Source organism: Periplaneta americana, chromosome 16 (assembly GCF_040183065.1).
Source record: "Periplaneta americana isolate PAMFEO1 chromosome 16, P.americana_PAMFEO1_priV1, whole genome shotgun sequence".
NCBI classification, from domain to species: domain Eukaryota; kingdom Metazoa; phylum Arthropoda; class Insecta; order Blattodea; family Blattidae; genus Periplaneta; species Periplaneta americana.
In genome coordinates, this window is record NC_091132.1 from 163504991 (window position 1) to 163527186 (window position 22196).

The window sequence follows — 22196 nt, forward strand, 5'->3', positions numbered from 1 at the left end:
GAATCCTCCGCCTCATCTCGCCAAATACCGTCTCACTATCACCAATCTAATCGGCGATAAATAACCTAGTAGTTGATACAGTTTCGTTAAATAACCAACAAAAAAAAATAAGAAAAATGACGCTCCAGTAGCTGAGAAACTAGAGCACAGAGTTTCTAATCTGGAGGCAAAACTGAAAACTATTGAAAACCCACACATGTATTTAAAAGAAAACTTCATTTCTTGAAGCAGATACTGATGGTGCTCTGTTCTTCTCTTCCTGCATTCTAGTATTAATATATGAATAATAAATTTATTTAAAAATAGATTACACAGAGGAGTATTCGAAATAATGTTTTATGTCTCTCTTTAAGGAATGTTTCGTGAATGACTGATTATAACACTTAAAACACACATTGGGAAGCAAATATAGAGAAGATAATCTTCAAAAATGAACTGTTTATCATATTGGCTGTTTATTTTGACACCGAGCTATTATATATTGAATATTTAGAAAATGTGGGATCTCAACGTGACAAGAACTATGTATGATGATTTATATACTATGCATGATACTCAATTTGTGACAATATAGATTTTCAAAACAAGTAGGCCTCAAAATTTTACAAGAACTTTAAACCAAACTTGAACATCCTACAAACAGAAACAGACCATTTACTCCAATTGAGCGTCTACTATTTAGTCCTGATTCTATGATACTGGCTCTTTTCAACTATAGCCAATATCAGTAGAGTTTCAAAATACACAGTGAGTATTATATTGAAAATGTTTCAGTAAAAAGTTAGAAGTCACATGTTAGCATTAGTACTATAACCTTACTTTATAATAGTATTATTTTTCAATAGTAGTCTCCCACAACTTTCACTTGTCTTCTTTATCGATCATGGCCTACTGTACCAGCTTAAGATTTTATACATGTTTCATGACTTACTCTACAATACAGAGTTTAAAGAATAATATTAGCCAATAAAAATTGCCTTACATGTGTAAAATCATTACCAACTGCTATTGAGTGGTTAAAATAGTATTAACGACCATTATAGTTAATTGTTGGTGGTTTTAAACAAAATTATGTTGGACAAATGGGAAATAGATTTAAAAAAACGTTAAAAATAAACAGGCTGTTAATTTAACACTAGTTAAGCCAAATTAAACATTTGTTGGAGAAACTGGCCATAAGTCTTATTAATAAATAAGAATTTAACCCTGTTAACGGCGAATGCGATAGGTATAGGAATTACCATCGTACAAAGGTCATCCATCAAGCTCGACAATATTATCAGTCAACACAACACAAGAATCGAATCGACGACTTTTCTCTTGACCTATTTCTCGAAGACTGTCTCATTTTCCAAGGATTACCATTCCTAGTAAACACATGCTATGCGAGAATTAATTCATTAAATTAAATTCTCATAGTCCTCTGTTTCCGTTATTTTTTTTTAGAACACGGGGTTTCTTGCTTGGTTTATCGAATTACGTATTTTCTTATTTCAGTATGTCTCTTCTTTGGGTTATTTAGCAGTCTTGACATCAAATGTGTCACTTCAGTAACTCATTCTTGTACTTCATGAATGTTTGTTATTAATGAAGACAATTCGGCGCAATTCATATCTAATTTTTGTCTGTCGTTTCATGAAGCATTAAAGATTTGCAATAATTTCTTGGTTCTGGCTACGCAATGCTTGTTCCCCTTGAAATCAAACGAGTCGCTTCAGCAACTCATTCTTGTACTTCATGAATGTTTGTTATTAATGAAGACAATTCGACACAATTCGTATCTAACTTTTCATCTGTCGTTTCATGAAGTATTAAACATTTGCAATAATTTCTTGTTCTGGTTATGCAATGCTTTTTTCCTTTTAATTTAGAAAATGTAGGAAATGTATTGTAAAATATTACGAACGAAAGCCATTTACGGCACACCTATGGATTGGACTGTACTGTGGTGTGTTTCATAATAATGACATAAGCAACTGGTATGAACTTATAAACAATGACTCAGGAACAAGAATTTTAGTCAGTGCACTGTATGGACTCGACTTACCTCATCTTTACATTTCATCGAAACAAATTCAGTTGGCACTGCAGTTTCCTCAACTTTAGTCTCTAATATGAGATCATAGCTGTCGTCCACACATTCCGTCTTTATTCCAGCCACGTGGAGATCCAATAGATTCCCTTCCTGCAGAAGACAGAGACATAATGCATATGATTGAATTCAATTTAACGGAGGGGGGCATTATGGCCCAGCACTTCGACCTTGTTCAGATATATTGTGCTAGCCCTCTGGTGACGCATTCCCAAACCCACACCGGCCGACCACACTAAGGTTCTCTGGCCGACATTTACAAAGTGCAGTTCACTTCGTTAGGCCCGTAACACACTTGAAGAGTTTTCGCTAGTGAGAAATGTGTTGCGAGAAAGAGGCAAAGAGCCTTCCTCCACACACTTGGCGAGTTCACGCTATCACAGATCACACCTCGCTAGGATCATCTATGCACTTTCTTCATGCAGAAAGCATTTTTCTGATCACAGTAATGACTCGTTGGGCGAAATATTATAGGTTATGTATTTACGTATATTGTCGTACTTATATATATAACCTGTAAGTATATTGTCATACTTTACAAATTACGTACGAACGCTATGTTGAATCTGAGTATTCATATGATGAGGGAATGGAGTTACATGAACATATTTTGTTAATGAAAAGAAAAAGTAGGCCTAAAATTAAAGCCAGATATATGTGAATATCACATTGTATCTTACGAAAATAAGAACGAGTTTTGGACACTGGTTTCGATTTGAATGATGATACTTTTAGGCGTTATTTCAGGTTCAATGGACCTCAGTTTTTTGCTATTCATGATACAATAAAGGATTCTTTGCTTTGTTCTGATTAAAATTATGTAAACTGTTAAGATTTCAAATGTTTAATTAATTTAAATCTCATCAAAATAAAATATAGCCCTTATTTATTTTCAGATAATCTGATATTTGTCTCCAGATTTCTTCATTAAGTTTCGTGTTTTTATAATTTTCATCCCGTGTATCATATAAATAGGCCTATGGGTGACATCGTACAAGTTTGATAAGTTTCTGACTGCAATTATCAGCCACCTTTTCTCATTTTCAAATAAGAACAATACAAATTCATAGCCATCTGTGATATCTTTTTTTGCATTCAATCGTCATAAAGAGTATAAATGTCAAACATCTTTGATAAATGTGTCAAGAAAATCCGCTGAGCTACAGATTCCAGCGAGAAACTCGCGCCAAGTTTTTGCCTCGAACGAGAATCTCCTCCAGTATGTGGACGTCCATTTGAATCCACAACACATTTCTCGCTGGCAAAAACTCTGAAAGCGTGTTACGGGCCTTACTCTATGATGGTTATACTGTAAGTCTGCTAACTATAAACTGGGAGGTATATGACATTATTGTGATTCAAGTGGACCATAGAAATTAGACTTTCAATTTACCTCTGGTAAGGGCTTCTTCTCATCTGTAACAGTGTTATCACTCCAATGTATAGCCAACGGGTCGACTTCGGCTTCCGTCTTGATCACGTCCATCACGACTGTAACAGACATTTAAATGATTGGCACATCTGCAGAATGTAAGATGATAACTAGAGCCAGTATGTTTGGCAAAATGCCTTTTTTACTGGGTGGAAGTAAATCATTATTTTCATACATATAAATGTGATTTGAGTAAGTGACAGGGCCAATTTGTATTTTGCCTATAGTGCCTTTTTCAGGTGTTTCTTACAAATTCAATAATAAATGCATTTTCTTGCCATTTTAAAGCAATATTTCTTGTTTATTTGCAATTTTCTAATTACCTGTAATATAATGTGCATAAAATTTAAATATATGAAACAATGACTCAATTTACTAACAATAGTAAATAAAAGTAATTTATTTGGGTACTTAATCTGCTAATAACCGTGTTTTAATACATTGCTATTGGTGTAATATGAATAATGATCAATAATACACAGTTACAAAATACTGTCATGTCTTCACGATACTAAGAATAAGCTTTATAATTTTAAATATTCAGCCCATTCTCATAGAAGTTGTCATGTAACATTTTCAATTGTTTGCTTTCATATTTTCAAATCTTACTGTTACAATTTTGTGCTACACATGTTTTTATTATTGTAGGAGAAAGAAATTTGAGTGAGGAACAGCCAGTTACTGTCAGGTGACAAAAGGTATAAGATTGGTTAGCTAGAATGCCTAAATTCAGTAAACCATTGAAAAGTAAACTTCATGCTTACGTTAGTGCATTTGATGCCCATGTGTTTTCAACAGATGCAATAGTTTTGTTATGTAAGGTTTGAGAAAAAACAGTTAGTCACGAAAAAAAAGTATTTTATAAGTCAACAAAGTCAAGTCCACACCTGTGGAGCAACAGCTAGCGCGTCTAGCCGCGAAACCAGGTTTCCGGGGTTTTCCCTCAACCCAATATGAGCAAATGCTGGGTAACTTTCAGTGCTGGACCCCGGACTCATTTCGCAGGCATTATCACCTTCACCTCATTCAGACGCTAAATAACCTAAGCTGTTGATAAAGCGTCGTAAAATAATCTACTTAAAAAAACATGGTCAACTACGAAGTAAAAATGTGAGTTAAGTTAATATAATTTAAATTTATTACTAAAATATATTACGTCTTTTTAAAGTTTATAATGCCTTCTTCAAAATTTATTCTGCATTTTTTTTTACGTTTTATTGCCTTTTTTGCCTGCCTATTTTAACTGTTATAAACACCAAAACATCCGGGCTCTAATGATAGCATTTATTGACAGTGTTTAAATTTTTTATTCAGTCAACTGTCCAAAGACAGGTGTTTGAAAGTGACACCAATAAGGCAACACTCAAGCGGCAACTAAACCAGGAGATAATGGAGTAGCATAGCCAGTCCCTTTTCCCCTCCAATGAATACATTACTCACTAGTAACATATTATACTAATCAGACTTCAGATGTATAGAAACAATAAAATTGTTCTCCCTCTGACATATATCGTCAAATGAGATGTACTGTCTGTACATACTTATATGAAGAGTCCACTGTAAGAATGATGGATGTCACTTTCTTGTCGAAAATGAACCAAGACTGTTATATGGCATTAACACTGATAGTCACTGTCCAGTAATAATCGGAAAATCACAGTTAAGCTTTCAGCGCTAAGCATTTCAAACTTTCAATTGCTTCTCCTGAGAAATGTATTCCAAATGACATCCATCATTCTTGCAGTGGACTCTTCATATGTAATATATATATGGTTAAATTTTCGAGTTTCTGCTGAACTAATTAAATGGTTTACAAGAACATAAAATACATTTAGTATTAGGCTACTGAGCATATCAGTATGAATTACACTTCCTATTAACATATTAAGATCCCTATCCCGCATAAACACTTTAGGCAAATGTATGTTAATTAGAGTGCAGGTGTGTTTATATATGAGGAAGTGCGTGACAGTATAATTATGCACTATTCAAGGTCACTATTATACTCTTAGTAGGAATACGTATTTTATTTTATTCAATCAGTCAATAGCAGAGAATTAAACTAACGGTGTATTAGCACAACAATCTTTTCACTATGAGCTATGAGTAAACATAAATAGTGTTGTCCGCGTTTCACGAATATATTTGGCATCTTAAATTAACAAGGCAGTCTGTTAGACTTGGTAACGTTGGACAGAGTCTGACTCTGAGCTCGAGTTTAAAGTCAGGTGTGGAAGAATGATCCCAGTTCCTTAAAAGCCAGTAATAAGTAAGTAAGTAAGTAACGGTCAAGTTTCGGTCCCCTACGGCCACTTCCACCCGACTCCTAACGGATAGTCACACGTTTATCACTGGGATTGTGGCGCTGAAATCAATTTAGAACACATTTCAATTTTTATTGTACAATATAAATGCAATTATCACTACAATGACACAATAATTCTTGCAGATAACACAAATAACTTCGGAAACGGAACTAACAGCCGCAGTTTCACTTCACTTCCACTAGATGTCTCTTGAGTTCCAGCCTATAGGCGTAGCAGGATGCCAATATCGGCAAACGAAATCAAACTGTGAGGAATGTTACAACAGGTGTGCTAAACCTTACGAATGTAACAATACGTGTGTAGCACGTTACGTTAGGTTAGGTTAGATTAGGTTTTGTTAAGTGTGTAAGATAATATGGTTACCACAGTTGGCGACACTACAATCATTCTTCCACTCCACCTCAAATAACGTCACAACAACGGAGTATGGTCGCCTTCTTCCTTCAAGTACGACGATTTTCCTATATAAGTAAGGAACCTATTTAGGGCGGTATTTTCAGGTACTAAGGTATTTTCAGTGTTTGTTTTTAATTCCCTATACTGGCAATACATGACTGAAGCTTCACCTAAGTAAGATTAATGGCCAGTTTTTCCAAGTTATGTTTAATTTGGCTTAACAAATGTTAAATTAACAGCTGGTTTCGCTATACTGGAGAATTCCCACGGTATCATTGAACCGTGCCGTTACGTTTAGCGCCAAATTTTACTAAATACACAATCTCGCCAACATAAGAACACGATGTTGGTGTGTGGCGTCATTAGAGAGAGAAATTTGTTTATTTTCTTTCTGTGCCTCCTTCGTTCTGAACATTACTGAGAGATAGCACCACTGTTAGCTACAAGGTATATTTGCGCAAATATATTGCAAGTAGATTACGTGACTTAAGCACAGGAACGCCATTTCGTAATTTCATTTAAGAAACAAGCCAAACAAATTATCTTTGCATCAAAAACGGATGCTCCCTGGACCAAATTATCGTATTTTATAATTGTTTGAAACTTATTACATGACTTAGATGAGAGTTTCGAGACAAAACAGTTTTGCTATATTTGTTTTTTTTTATTAAATGTTAAGCACCACTGTTAGGTACAAGGTGTATTTGCGCAAATATTGCGGGTAAATTATGACGAGTGGCTTAGATGAGAGGCTCGCGACAGAAACAGTTTTGCTGTAGCGCATGCGCGGACCTCTCATGCAGTGGAAGCGTGATCCTTGAAATTATTTTCGCGTGTACATTGAAGATTAAATGATTGGGATCCCTTCTTGTTCCGGTTACAGACCTTGGATATACGAAGGTTAGGTTTGGTTAGTTTAGGTTTTTATTAGCCAAGTCCGCGCATGCGCAGACAGGCAATATCCTGTCGCGAGCCGCATGTGATAAGTGATATGAGGTCGAGGAATGGGAGAAGGTTAGGTTAGGTTGGGTTAGGTTAAGTTTGGTTGGGTTGGGTTGGGTAAGGTTAGGTTAGGATAGGTTAGGTTGGGTTAGGATAGGATAGGTTAGGTTGGGTTAGGATAGGTTAGGTTAGGATAGATTAGGTTAGGATAGGATAGGTTAGGATAGGATAGGTTGGGTTAGATTAGGATAGGTTAGGTTAGGATAGGTTAGGTTGGGTTAGGTTAGTTTAGAATAAATTAGGTTGGGTTAGGATAGGTTAGGTTAGGATAGGTTAGGTTAGGTTAGGTTAGATTAGCTTTGGTTAAAAAATAATAGGCCTATAATGAAAGCGGTGAATAATTTCATGGTCCTTAAATTTTTTTTTTCGTAAACGGCTAAGTATTTTTCTATAGGCCAGAAATAAAACAGCAACGCCGTCATAATTACGTACTTTACGCTTTGGCGAACATTAACCGGAAATTTACTTTCCGTCATTTTAATTGTATTCCGTGAAACACACCTTTATCCTGTTAATTTCCTTGTGATAACCTAGTTTATTATCTCATTACATCTTCATTTTCTTTTAATGCATTCAAAAAACCGCCGTTGTACTACATAAAACCTTGAACTTGACTAATGGAGTGAATTATTTAAGAATATAGTCGCGAATTTGACTACCACCATTTCGATTATATTTTGTTTGATACGGCTCGGTACGGCCCGGTGACTAGTGGCCAGCGAGTAGAGTCGACTATCGATATTGGTCTGCCGTGCGTATTATCCAGTTGTTCCGCTGGTTTATTTTTAACGTTTTGTTAAGATATTTTCCATTTTTCCAACATAATTTTGTTTAAAATAACCAACACTTAACTTTAACTGTCGTTAATACTATTCTAACTACTCAACAGTAGTTGGTAATGATTTTGCATATATTTATAAGACAACTTCTTATTGGCTGATATTATTATTTAAATTCTGTACTATGGAGTAAGTCATGAAACATGTGTAAAATCGTAACCTATTACAGTAGCCATGATTCATACAGTACAGAGAATTGATAAATGAAAGTTGCATTGACTGCTATTGAATAATAATAATAATTATTATGTATGGTTACATTTTATAATGCTAAATATGAATTTCTGTTTAGAAAAATCTCAGCATTATGACCACCAGGTAACAATAATTACACGAATGTGTGTGTAGTCAACTGTACAGAAAACCCCGAGGAGAATTCCGTATCATATAAAATTCTCTAATTTAGGTTCATGTATAAATTATATGTAATTTCGTCCTAAAGAAGCAATTGCTGCTGAAACATTTTATTATTTACTCACTGCGTATTTTGAAGCACTATTGACATCGGCTATAGTTGAAGAGCTAGTAACATAGAATCTAGAGTTAATAGTAGCTAGTGAATTGAAACAAGTGGTCTATTTCAACTAGGTAACATACAACTGAGTTTTATTTTAAGACATGAAAGTGATTATTATAACTACATACTGGTACCTAAGAAATATTAGTAAATTAATACATAATGTGCATTCAAACATAACAAAACTTAATTGGTATATTAACTTTCATTTATTAGAATTATATTATAGCTAGCGATAAGATATGTTTGCACTGGCTTTAAAACAGAAGCGAAAGAGCTGGATTCTTGGAACTTATAATCGTTTTCTTTCTGATGGAAATTTAATTTTCCAGCAGGATAATCACCCCGCGCACACCGCCATAAACGTTCAAAGACGGTTCACGGAAAAGCATGAAAAAGAGGACTGACAAATATCGAGACATCCCACCTCAAAATCCAGATCAGTTCTGGGATCAAGTTCTGGTTACCTGGGAAGATTTCGCTAAGGGCCAGAACTATTTCCGCGATCTGGTGGACTCAATGCCCCGAAAATACCAGGCAGTGATAGACGCCGATGGCATGTGGACAATGTATTAGATCCACATGTGTATTTCTTTTATTTTTCTTAATTTGTTTGTTTATCTTTGTTTATTTCGGGAAGAAAATTGATCTCCCAAGAGTTTTTTTAAATTCTCCTAGTGGAGCCAGAGTTGCGAAATAATAAGTTCCACTACACAAAATTATAAAAATGAAGAAAGGTAACATGTATAAAAATTAGTTACGTTAATAAAAAAAAAAAGTTATCGCCGAGAACCGAACACGGGCCCCTGAGATGGCAAGCCAACACACTACTGACTACTCCATCTGGGTACCATGACGTAACCAGCGCGACGAGGTACATATAGCTGCTAGGCTTGAAATCTACGGACACAGCTCACATACAAACGTAATCGTGTAAATATTTCAGTGTTCAGTACTAGTTAATGTTTCATTTGGACTGATTTACTGAAGCTTGGTGAAACCGTCCCTTACTCTAAACATTCCTCAAAGAGAAACATAACATGTTACTTTCACAACTTTTGTCTGAACAGCTGTGGTGTTATCCGCCATGTTTAACTGTTTGTTAAATGAGTTAACGGCCTGAAATCCTACACTTAAAGTTAAGAAACGGTAAAGAATCTGTTAAGCCAAACTGGTGTTGAACAAATGGAAAAACTGTATTTAACAAACTGTTGAAGGTTTAACAGTCGTTAAGTCTTCTAACAATACTTGGACAAACCGGCCATTAGTCTTTTTAAAGTTGGATATTGTTTTTAACAGCTGCTTATTTTTTTTACCTGTTGCTACAACGGGAAAAATATAACGGTAAGAATTGCAAAGAACTATATTTTTTATGTCCTTAACTTACCTAACCTAAAAATATTGAGATTTTATTTTTGACATTTTTATCGTTAAAGTTTCATTCCATTTTAGATACATTGATGGTGCTCTGTTCCCGAATGCAAGACTAATTACAATAACAAATTAAAATCAGGCAAACCTGTAACATCGTTTTCATTCCCCAAAGATGAGAAGCATGGAATCGTGCAGTACATCGAAAAAATTGAGTTCCTATCTCTACATTAGCTGTCTGCATCAACCATTTTGACGCAAAAGATGTGATTCTTTATAACAACTATACACAACCTGCTGGCACATTTACAAATTTATTTCTTAGGTACCTATTCTAAACGAAGCAGTGCCTCATATATTTCAACATTTACTCACTTAACTGAGCACAGCGAAACCCGAAGAAATACATAACACATATTCTAAAAAAGAAGCCATACTTACTTACTTATTGGCTTTTAAGGAACCCGGAGGTTCATTGCCGCCCTCACATAAGCCTGAGCAAGATTAATCCAGGCTCTATCATCATATCCCACTTCCCTCATATCCATTTTAATATTATCCTCCCATCTACGTCTCGGCCTCGCCAAAGGTCTTATTCCCTCCGGCCTCCCTACTAACACTCTATATGCATTTCTGGATTCGCCCATACGTGCTACATGCCCTGCCCATCTCAAACGTCTGGATTTAATGTTCCTAATTGTGTCAGGTGAAGAAAACAATACGTGCAGTTCTGTGTTATGTAATTTTCTCCATTCTCCTGTAACTTCATCTCTCTTAGTCCCAAGTATTTTCCTAAGCACCTTATTCTCAAACACCCTTAACCTATGTTCCTCTCTCAAAGTGAGAGTCCAAGTTTCACAACCTTATAGAACAACCGGTAATATAACTGTTTTATAAATTCTAACTTTCATATTTTTTGACAACAGACTGTTTGATAAAAGCTTCTGTACCGAATAATAACAGGCATTTCCCATATTTATTCTGTGTTTAATTTCCTCCCGAGTATCATTTATATTTGTTACTGTTGCTCCTAGGTATTTGAATTTTTTCGCCTTTTCAAAGGATAAATTTCCAATTTTTATATTTCCATTTCATACAATCATATACTTCGTCTTTTCGGGATTTACTTCCAAACCTATTTCTTTGCTTACTTCTAGTAAAATTCCCGTATTTTCCTGAATCGTTTGTGGATTTTTTCCTAACATATTCACGTCATCCGCATAAACAAGCAGCTGATGTAACCCATTCAATTCTAAACCCTCTCTGTTATTCTGGACTTTCCTAATGGCATAATCTAGGGCAAAACTAAAAAGTATAGGTGATAGTGCATCTCCTTGCTTTAGCCCACAGTGAATTGGAAACGCATCTGACAGAAACTGACCTATATGAACTCTGCTGTATGTTTCACTGAGATACATTTTATTTAATGGAACTAGTTACTTGGGAATACCAAATTCAATAAGAATATCATATAAAACTTCTCTCTTAACCGAGTCATATGCCTTTTTGAAATATATGAATAACTGATGCACTGTACACTTATACTCCCATTTTTTCTCCATTATCTGTCGAATAAAAAATATCTGATCAATAGTTGATCTATGACGCCTAAAACCACACTGATGATCCCCAATAACTTCTTCTAAGGAAAAGGAACAGGTGTTGAAAATAGATGTAATAAGTGAAAGATAATATGAATGAAAACGGGAATTATTTCTCTATACAGCTCATAGTGAAACCATAGATACAGATATTTTCGTTTCACTCTCCTCACATAAAGTGGGGATCAGCATGGAAACTTGTCTCTAGAAACACAGGCGACTCGAGGAAGCGGCTTTGGGAGCTTTAGCCCCGTTCTTGAGCCGATATGACGAAAGTTAAATTTACGGAGTTATTTTATTTCGCTGAAATTAAACCAGACAGTTTCATTCGTACCTTATATACGTACGTCACAAAAGCATTTGTTAGCGGTGAGTGTATAGTTGTAAAAAAAAAAAAAAAACAACAAAAAAATTGGCCGCACTCCTGAACAACGAATATTTTTAAGTCCACTTCGGATCACGGCTATGTTACACGATGCATGTCCTTGTAGAAGCAGTTCCGGAACCATGGAATTGTTCCGTAGCTGCGTCTCGTAGACCAGAGGTAGAGCGCTCGCCTTGTTCAAGTTTTAATTTAATATTTTAATCGTTGTTTAGCGGTATAAATAATATTCAAATTATCATTTATATACTGTTATCGATCTTTATCGATATAGACAATATTCAAGTTATTTATATTTTGTTATCGTTCTTTTAGCGGTATAAATAATATTCATGTTCTAATTTTTTGTATTCTGTTATCGTTCTTTACCGATATAAATAATATTCAAGTAATCATTTGTATTCTGTTATCGTTCTTTAACGATATAAATAATATTCACGTTATTTACATTCTGTTATCGTTCTTTAGCAATATAAATAATATGAAGTTATCATTTATAATTTGCTTTCGTTCTTCAGCGTTATAAATAATATTTAAGTTATTTATATTCTGTTATGTTCTTTCGCGATATAAATAGCCTAATCTGTATTTTATGTAAATAATTATTATAATATAACTAACCATTTTTCTTTTTAAAATAGGTCATTTTATTTAAATAATCAATTATAATATCTTACATTAAACAAACCGATATTTATTATTTATATTCTGCTATCGTTCTTTAGTGATCATGTATAAATAATATCGAAGTTATTTATATTGTTATCTTTCTTCAGCCATACAAATAATATTCAAAATATTTATATTCAGTTATCGTTCTTTAGCGATATAAATACATTTAATATTAGGTGTGGAACAATACAGTTACACAATACTACATGAATATCCGTGAATTACATAAACAAAACTTATCAACTTAAGCTATGAAGTTGATAATAAAATTTCTTAAAACAAGTCTGCATCCAACAATAACCTGGATTCCTCCTCACTATTTTTAAATCACATGATTGCAGTATTGCCAATTTTGTCAGAGTCCGTTTCCTAGCAAGTAATTCTCATATCTGTACATTATCTCAAAAAACGAATAAATTATAAATACTAAAAAAAAAAAAAATATTTTATACTACAAAAGTACTACGTTTTTCTATCTTATGCAGTCCCCACCCGTGGAGTAATGGTTAGCGCGTCTAACCTCGAAAACATTTTAGGAATTCTCGTGATTTCTATTCACAACTAATGTAACATCACTTCATGTTCCAAGTTTTATTAAAATCCGAGAACATCAGCCAGAATCAGTGTGTTGATCTCACATGGAATAACATACCGATGATGGGGAAGAGAAATGGTGAAACGGCCTCCATTCAAGTAATACAATTAATGGTAAATTAAGCGCTGTCGTTTATAATTACCATAAATTATTGAACAATTCGTGGTTACAAGTAACATTGTAAACTTTTATAGAGAAATTAATGTGTTCGTCTACGTATTACATAACGCATCCTACATCATTACAGTTTATTAACAAAATGTTTTCCTAGCAATTGTAGCTCATTAAAATAAACAAACAATGCGGTAGAGATTATGGTGTATTATAAATGTACTTACATACGTGTTAAATATCAGCGTTATGCATTAGTATTTTCGGCAACTCATACATTAGTACGATAACACCATTATTATAATAGCACAACGATTCCACTGCATATTCAGCTCTGCGATACTGTGATCAAGACAGCCGTGATCCAAGATGTGAATAGAGATGACGTAATCAGTCACTCATTTCAACGAGTTATGTATATCCAATCGCTCTGAATACGCTATACAAAAATATAACAAAACTCGGATCTGAAAAATTATGACAATAAACTTTCACCCTTGGCGGAGTGGTTAGTCTCTCTGATTTCCACCGTGGCGACCTTGGTTCTATCCCTGCGAAGGAATTTGAAATGAATAATGCAGAGATTTTTCTCGGGTTTCATTTGTCCTCAAATATTACAAAAATCACTTAACCAATGCTTCACAATCAATCCCACTCTGCTAATATTAGGTTCCGAGCCTTGCCTTCAGAACAAATGAAAAATAAAATTTAAAAAAAAATGTTTAAAGTTGTACGGTAGGCTACATATTCCAGTTAGTGGAAAAAAAAATCATTTAAATTGAATAAAAAATTGTAGAAAGAGAAAAACGACGTATCTTTATATTGTGCTTTATAGTGTATTTTATAGTTGATAGTCCATGATTTTTTTTCAAATGATGTTTCCGAATATTACGTATATTTCATTACTGTGTAACCCTATGCAGTAGCAAGGTACCGGTAGCCTATTACTAATGTAAGGGGAAATGACGTTGCAAAGACGTTTTGAGATAACTAGACCAACATTCACCCTTGGCGGTGTGTAGACAGCGTTGCTTACGAGATTACACCAACGAGCATTCTGTGCTCGTTGGATTACACAAGCTGGCGCATAGCGCTTGAAAAACGAGTCTGAAGTGGTTCCCTCGTAATACCAATTCCGCCGCTCGGAGCGCTGTTCTGCCCTAAATATTCATAGCAGAACACTTAAATGACATTGACATTTGGGACATTTAAAGGACTCGCCATTGCTTATTAAATGCTTCATACAATATTTTATGGACAATAGACGTAATTTCCAAACTTCTACTCCTCTATTATATTACAATAAAAGGCCGTCATTCTTGATATTAAAACATATTACACATAAACTGAGAGACGGTCTGCCCTGTACTTCAGTTCATACACCAAACATTTCCGGAAATAAATTAACTTGACATCTTACATATAAGCAGTATAGCCTACCCTTTTCACCTAATATTATTAATATTGTTATTAAATAAGATATTGCAGCTAATTAAGATACTGCATTATCTTTAATTTCCTTGAATTCATAATTAAGCATTTGCAAGAAGCCCTAACTTTTCCCTCTCTTTTTTAAAAAAATACGAACGTCACAATAACTGAGAAGTATAATTATTGCGCGATTTTTTCTTGCAGTGGTGAAAACATTTATATAGGCCTACTGATTAATCTATTGAGCATAGTAATAGTAAACGCTGTAGTATTTTAGTGCGTGTAAATATATTTTGAATTAGCATTTATTAAATTAGGAAGTTAGCCTGTAATTTGTGTGATTGAAATGGTTTACTGCTGTGTGCCATTGTGCAAATCGAACCAGAATAAAGAATGTGATTTTTCGTTTCATTGTTTTCCACAAGATGAAGGACTAAGAAAGAAGTGGTCTGTAGCCATTTCTCGCGAAGGGGACAAACCAAGGACTCTTTGGACACCAAACAAGAAATCGCGTGTTTGCAGGAGACATTTCAAAGAAGCTGATTTTAGCATTAGCACATTAAAACGTTTGCTTCCTAATGTGGTACCATCCGTCTTTGATGATTTTCCAAAACATAAACAAAATGTTTCAAACATAAGTAGACGCAACAAAAGAAGGATAACAGAAGTGGTGAATAACATCCATCCTGCTAATAAAAATAAACCCAATGTTGAACATAGTACATCAGCTTTCAATGAAACAAATGTTTCAATTGAAGAAATCTATGAAGCACATAAAAAAACTATAGCCACACAGTGCTTAATTGAAAGTAAAAAAAACGTAAAAAAATTACTAGGACAATTAGGAAACAAAATCAGCTTATTGGAAAACTAAGACAGACAATATGTAATTTAAAAAGCAAATTATAAAGATAGCTGAACAAACTTCAAATAACACTGTAATATGCTTGGCATATTTATAATATTCGTACTCAATCAGTAATGCACAATTAATCGAACTATTTTCACGATACATAATGCTTTGTAATGGTACTATTTATCATTTCTTAGGGCAGCGAGGCAAACCTAGCGGCAGAAATTGTCATGACTCACAGAGACCTACTCTCGATCGTGCTATGCGCCAGCTTGTGTAATCTCGTAAGCAACGGTAGACAGAATGGAATTATTTGAACACAAAATCAACAGTCATGAGGGTGGGAAGAGACGAAGAATCGAGTGTGTCATGACTGTAACCTTTCACACAGATGTCAACATATACAAGCTAGAATGCCTAACAATAAAACATGTCCCTCTAGCTCTGAGTAGGCCTAACTAGGGAAGAGGGAATAGACATTTTAAATAAATAAATGAAACCATGAATTCCAAAATAGCACAATTTCACATTTTGACGGTATATGAGTTATGGGTATCACTGGAATCGTCTTGTCATAAGTTTTCATATGCCATTGAGAACAGCACAAAAATTCTCATTTTCAAACATATTTCTCGAATGATGATAATCAAAACATCACAAAGGCATGAATAAATAATGATGTTCTGACTTTCAACACATACTTGTACAGTAGTGATCGCGGCTGACTTCCAGAACAATACAAGTATACATATCTCCACCTGCTCTCACTTCCACATCGCTGTTTCATTGTATTCCCATGAAAATTGTTTCCTTTTTGGGTCGTTTTATTAAACATTACGTGCTCCGAGTGTGAGAAAGCTGTATATTTTCACTGATTCATGTACAGCTCGAAACCGAAACAACACTGTTGTCAATAATATCTAGATCAATTAGTGGAAAGCTAGCGACACATTCGTTTCTTTACGTTAAGTGGGTCCCTATTTCTGTTACAAAAATTCATTTGAAAAGACTGGAGACAACTGACTAAACACTTTAGTCTGTCACTTAAGTAAATGAAACCAATCAAAACAATACTGTAAATGCGTTTTTTTCAAACACTGTTAGGTTTTTGAAGACAAATAATATTTATGTACATGCCACGTTACATAAAGCATAATCTATTTAGATGATTGTATACACTGCGACTACCCACTTATGTTTTGAAGAAAAAAAAAATTCTCTGACTGATTTTTCTACTTCAAATCATATTTTCCCATACTTTACAATAGTATAAAACAAACCACAATTAAGAAGTCTTACATTTGTTATATTGCGGTGACTCAAACATTTTCAAACTCTGCAAACAATACTCTTCAGCATGCTGTTTACCTTACCATATAATAATGACTGCTACTTTTGTACTTATTATTAAGTACCATATACAAAATGTAAAAATATTCTATTTCAATGAAAATTTACGTAAGTAACGCCTTCTTCCCTTATTGGCTGACAATTAGCAAGGAGGAAGTGAATTTTATATTGTGTCACTCTTTAAGATTGGTTAGGTTTTGTTTCATCACGGCCGAATGGGTTTATCTCTTCGGTATCGATGTTTCTAGTCGGTCATGGCCTTTATGCCAGTTTATGTTTCGTAATATTGATAAACAGTAATATAATTAAAGTGCTGAATAATTTTAATGGCCCCTAAAATTTTCTTTTTTTCGTAAAGGGTTAGGTATTTTCTCTAGGCTACAAATACGACTGCAACGCCGTCATAATTATGTACTTGTATGTATGTATTTATTAACACTAAGTACAATTGGGTATACACCCGGTGGCAATGATATATAATATACAATAATACAATAATTACAGCAATAAAAATATAATATAAAATAAAGTAAACATAATTTTATTCCTAACTATAAATAAATAGATGCAATGAACCTAGGACTATAAATAAAAACTATTCTATAATAACGTCAACAATAAGCAAAAGTAAACCTAACTTATAAGGACTTCTATATCACCCAGCTATTACCAATTTAAGTAATTACATATCACTTTAATTAATTACTATCAACTTAATTACATATCATCTTAATTAATTACATATCGCCTTAATTTATTTACATAACTAAATTACATATCATCTTAATTAATTACATATCAACTTAATTATTTACATAACAACTTACGTTATTACACTGCACCTACAATTACATTTTCAGTCTAATCTTCCCAACCTGTATTGATTTTGAGAGGACCACCCTGAACTGAAAGATTGCCGCAGGTAAGCTGTTCCAGTCTACTATTGTGTGGTTAACAAAGGAAAATTTTGCCACGTCCGTTCTCTGTTTTGTGCATTTAAACTCCTAATATGATCTGCCATGCCTAAGTATGACAGTGTTGCTAATCTAGCATTGATGTCGGTCCATGCCTTGTGTCTCATTTGTGCCTTAAACAATGAGGTGAGTCTGGTTTTTCGTCGCCTTGATTTGAGAAATTCCCACCCTAAGTCTTTTACAATCTCTTCAGCATGTCCCTTTCCCATTTTGACATATTTTGCTGCTTGCATTGGACCTTTTCTATTGAATCGATTTGGTTTTGTCTGTACGGATCCCACTCTACTGCTCCATATGCCATGATTGGGCGAACAAGGGTCTTGTACGCTAATTCTTTTCGCCTTCGGTTAGATTTCTTCAGAAAACGCATAGAGAAATGTAGTGCTTTCCAGGCTTTCCTTGTGGTATTAGTGATTTGTTCCTCCCAACCCAATTTGTTACTTAAATATATACCTAGATATTTACAACTGTTCACTTATGGCACTGATGTACCATTCAGCTGATATCTGAGGCAAATTTCTTTGTGTTCTAACTTACTTAACGCTTCGGTGAACATTAACCGGAAATTTACTTTCCGTTACGTAAATGATATTCCGTGAAACACACTTTTTTCCCCTTTATTTCGTTGTCATAATCAACTTTAAGATCTTACTACATACGCCTATGCATCTTCTATTAGTGAATTCAAAACATCGTCGTTGTAAGGCATAAACCTTGCACTTGACCAATGGAGTGATTTATTTAAGAATATAGTTGCGAATTTTACTACCACCATTTCGATTGTCTTCTGTTTGACACTGCTTGGTACGGCCCAGTTAGTGGCCAGCAAGTAACGTCGATTATTTCTCTACTGTGCATATTATCCAGTTGTTCCAATTAATATATTTATCATCTATTTTCCAGAATATTTGGGCAAATAATTAGAGTGTGCATTATTTGCTGCTTATCTCGTAACCTGGGTTTCAAAACCAAAGAACAAGCTCAAATTATTCGAAACCCAAATTAACACAACTATGACTAAATTGGTGCTCTATTATCTTAATGAAAGTAAATGCAGACATAACTAAGTATCAAATATATACGAATGCTACTAAACCACTTAACATAAATATAAAGTTTAACGGACTTCCATTACAAGCAAAAATTAATTCACATTATCTAGGAGACATATTTGATAATAAATTATTGAGCTCTGCTCTTTTCGGTGTGGAGATATCTACGTACATGTATATATGATGAAATTAAATGTAAAAAATTAAATTAATTCCGTACATTAAATTTTTTGAGAATTCACTGTGAACTGTATATAATTTTATTTAAGCGAAGCCTGTAGTTATATGAACATGTTGGCAAGCATAAGAACACTTTAATCATTTGCCGGTACTACAAATTTACATATGGATTACATTTTACTTTTTTTTTTTTTTTTTTTTTTTTTTTTTTTGCCTTTTTACGGCCATCGTGTCTTCCACAAACATCATTTATACTTTTTACAAAACAGTTTATCATAACACTGAAAAACCTATTTACATACATTTTAAAACATTGATTACAAATTTTCAATTCAACTGGCTTACCAACTAGACACACCATTTTCTCTATCACTGTGTGACGTAAGGTATTAAAAAATTCAATAAAGTATTCATTAAATATTCAACACATTTTTTTAGTTAAGATCTTAGCGTCCTTATTTGGGTATAGCATTTCAGCATTGTCGTATCTTTTCATGGAAATATGTATGTCCTCTAAACTGAATGCTTCCTCATTCGAAGCAAGTTGTTTCTTACAGTCTTCATGTACCAGTGTACTACACACCAGTGGCGTGCGGTGGTGACGTTTTCAGGGAAGCAATTCCATGGAAACACTGTATGTAGGCAATAAGCATCGAAGCCCAGTCGAGCAATGGCATACATACAAACACTGCTTCCCTTCACGTCACTCTACTGCACGCCTCTGCTACACACCCATCCTGCCACATAATGATGGCTGTTATCCTGCGCAAGATCCAAGTTTTGAACATGTACACTGTCTTTCACTCCTGAAAGATTGAACTGATTACGATTATTAATATCTACTAACCGTAAATTACGTGTAGATTTCTTAAAGTCTTCTTTTTTTCAATAATTAAGTATCGAGATCAAACTCATAGTTGCCATCTTCAGAAAGAGAGAGAAGTTGGTTGCAAATTGAGAGTGTATCTAAATTTGAAACAGACTGCAGTAACATTATTCCAACTCTTTGACCTTAGAAAAGAAAAAAACGTTTTCAACACAATCTTGGGTGAGATGTCGCGTAAGCAGAAACTAAAACTTATAATTTTCCTTTAAATCACTCCATAATTGCATTAGACCACTGATATTCAACAGCCAGCCTTTTACGCTTTTGGTTTTGTTTAAGAATGTTAGATCGTTGAAATATTTTGTCATTCTTTCTAAAAATTCCCAATGGAGAGAATTTTCTTTGATTGCCTTACAAAACATCTTGGGACCATTCAAATGGTTATAATTAAACATATCGAAAAGGTTGTCAAACTTCTCTATAAATATGGCTGTCAGTAGTGCTGCAGAGGACATAGAGTTTAAGGATACGTGTGTCATAATCCCCCGACTTACAGAATGGCTCATAACTTGACAAACCCGCATTGGTTAGTTAGTTTGTTAGTGGGGTTTAAATGGGCGTGTCAGCTACTCTGGCTATTTGCGCCTTTACCTAAAAATCTTCAAATCTAAAAACAAGCAATAGGGGAGACTGTCGTACCATTAGCATAGTGTACCTCTGAACATTTTTTGTTGTTTAATTTTTGCTACTACCTAGAGGACTCAACGTGAAGTAGATTGTAGAGAAAGCCGCTAATAGCTCCGGTCATAGTTTCAGTTTGATTTACTGCAAAGTGTGAGTTCTGTAGACAAAATAAGTTTTCTTAGTACCAAAAGTAAACATTTCGTTCATTGATATATGTTTTCTAACACAAAACCAGATTGTATTTGTTAATATCTTTCAAGTATGGTGTGTTCCCTAACATGTGGTGAGTAATAACATATTTTAATTTCCATGCTTTATTCGAATCTCTAGTTTTGGGAGCCATATTTGTTTAAACGTGCACCCTCTTGTACCTTTGAACACAAAACATTTTGTACCATGGAACATGTTCCAAGGTACAAGATACTATCGGTTTTTGTTTTTCTTTTATTTTAAGATCATGTCAATAAGTAAGTCTTGAGTTAAGAGGTCCCCAATTGATCCGGATGCCTTGAAGAAAGCTGTTGAAGCAGTTATTGCTCCTCCAGGAAATAAAATCTCGATCAGAGAAGCCTGCTCTGGTTTACGATAGCAAATACATTTTAAATATGATTATCAGTTTTTACAGCTACATTCCCACCTATATTCTATGTGTTCCAACTTAAAAGAGAGTATGATCCAAGATACATGAACCTGTCATACCTTTGAACATATTACATATCCCTTTAATTTATTTAGCATCCTTAATAGATCTATAAAACAGGAGAATACATACAGTAAGCTGTAAAGGAATCTTCAATAATCATTTAATGACTTTTTATTTTACAAATTTCATTTCCCAAAATTATTTAGAGGTACAACAGTTTCCCCTACAATAAATTGACACCTAACACGAAACTAAAACACACTGTCACAGTACTAACAAGGTACACAAATGCAGTCTCCACAGGTAATTCTTAAGAAATTATAAAAGTGAGCAGTTCTCATACCCTAGGTAGGAATAATTTTATTTTTCACATTATACAGTGCCGTCTCAATGGATTGGTGGCTAATAAAAGACAACAAAAATGATAGTTCTATAAATTCACAAACCAGTCCATCACCTGCCATGTATTACACCCCCAGTGCTGCTAATTTAAAAATGGGTGATCAACTTATAATTATGCATGTAATTACTGAAAAAAATATAAACAGTTTATAAATTCTCATATTTGTTTATAAACTCATAGCTATACATGGTAATTATTAATGTAGTTCTAGATATATCGTCGATGTTAAATACCTACACATATAAACATGGAGGCATATTAAATTCACATTTATATTAATCTAGCGATTAATTTAATATCATTTAATTTCATTTGATGATCCGCGAATCATTTTTCGAGTCAAAAGGGATCCGCGATCAAGAAGTTTGGGAACCACTGGCCTAGTGAAAAACATAATCCAAAAACTACAGAGTAAATTCCTCTTGCTAGTGAATGTACAAGTCCTGCAAAAGAAAACAGTTTT

The 22196-nt window shown here is 34.1% G+C and overlaps 1 protein-coding gene across 3 annotated transcripts in view; it reads right to left on the reverse strand.

Moving 5' to 3' along the window:
* Window positions 1-22196, reverse strand: part of LOC138691722 (jerky protein homolog-like) — a 61081-nt gene that overhangs the window by 11901 nt on the left and 26984 nt on the right. Inside the window, exons 1-3 of one of the 3 annotated variants that reach the window (XM_069814022.1) lie at window positions 13569-13793; window positions 3486-3583; window positions 2048-2185 (exon numbers count right to left, since the gene is read on the reverse strand). In XM_069814022.1, the coding sequence (XP_069670123.1) occupies window positions 2048-2185; window positions 3486-3578 (231 nt within the window). In that variant the 5' untranslated portion in view covers window positions 3579-3583; window positions 13569-13793. Of the gene's footprint in view, window positions 1-2047; window positions 2186-3485; window positions 3584-13564; window positions 13794-22196 lie in introns of those variants that run through there. The other 2 variants (XM_069814020.1, XM_069814021.1) reach the window with 2 other exon arrangements.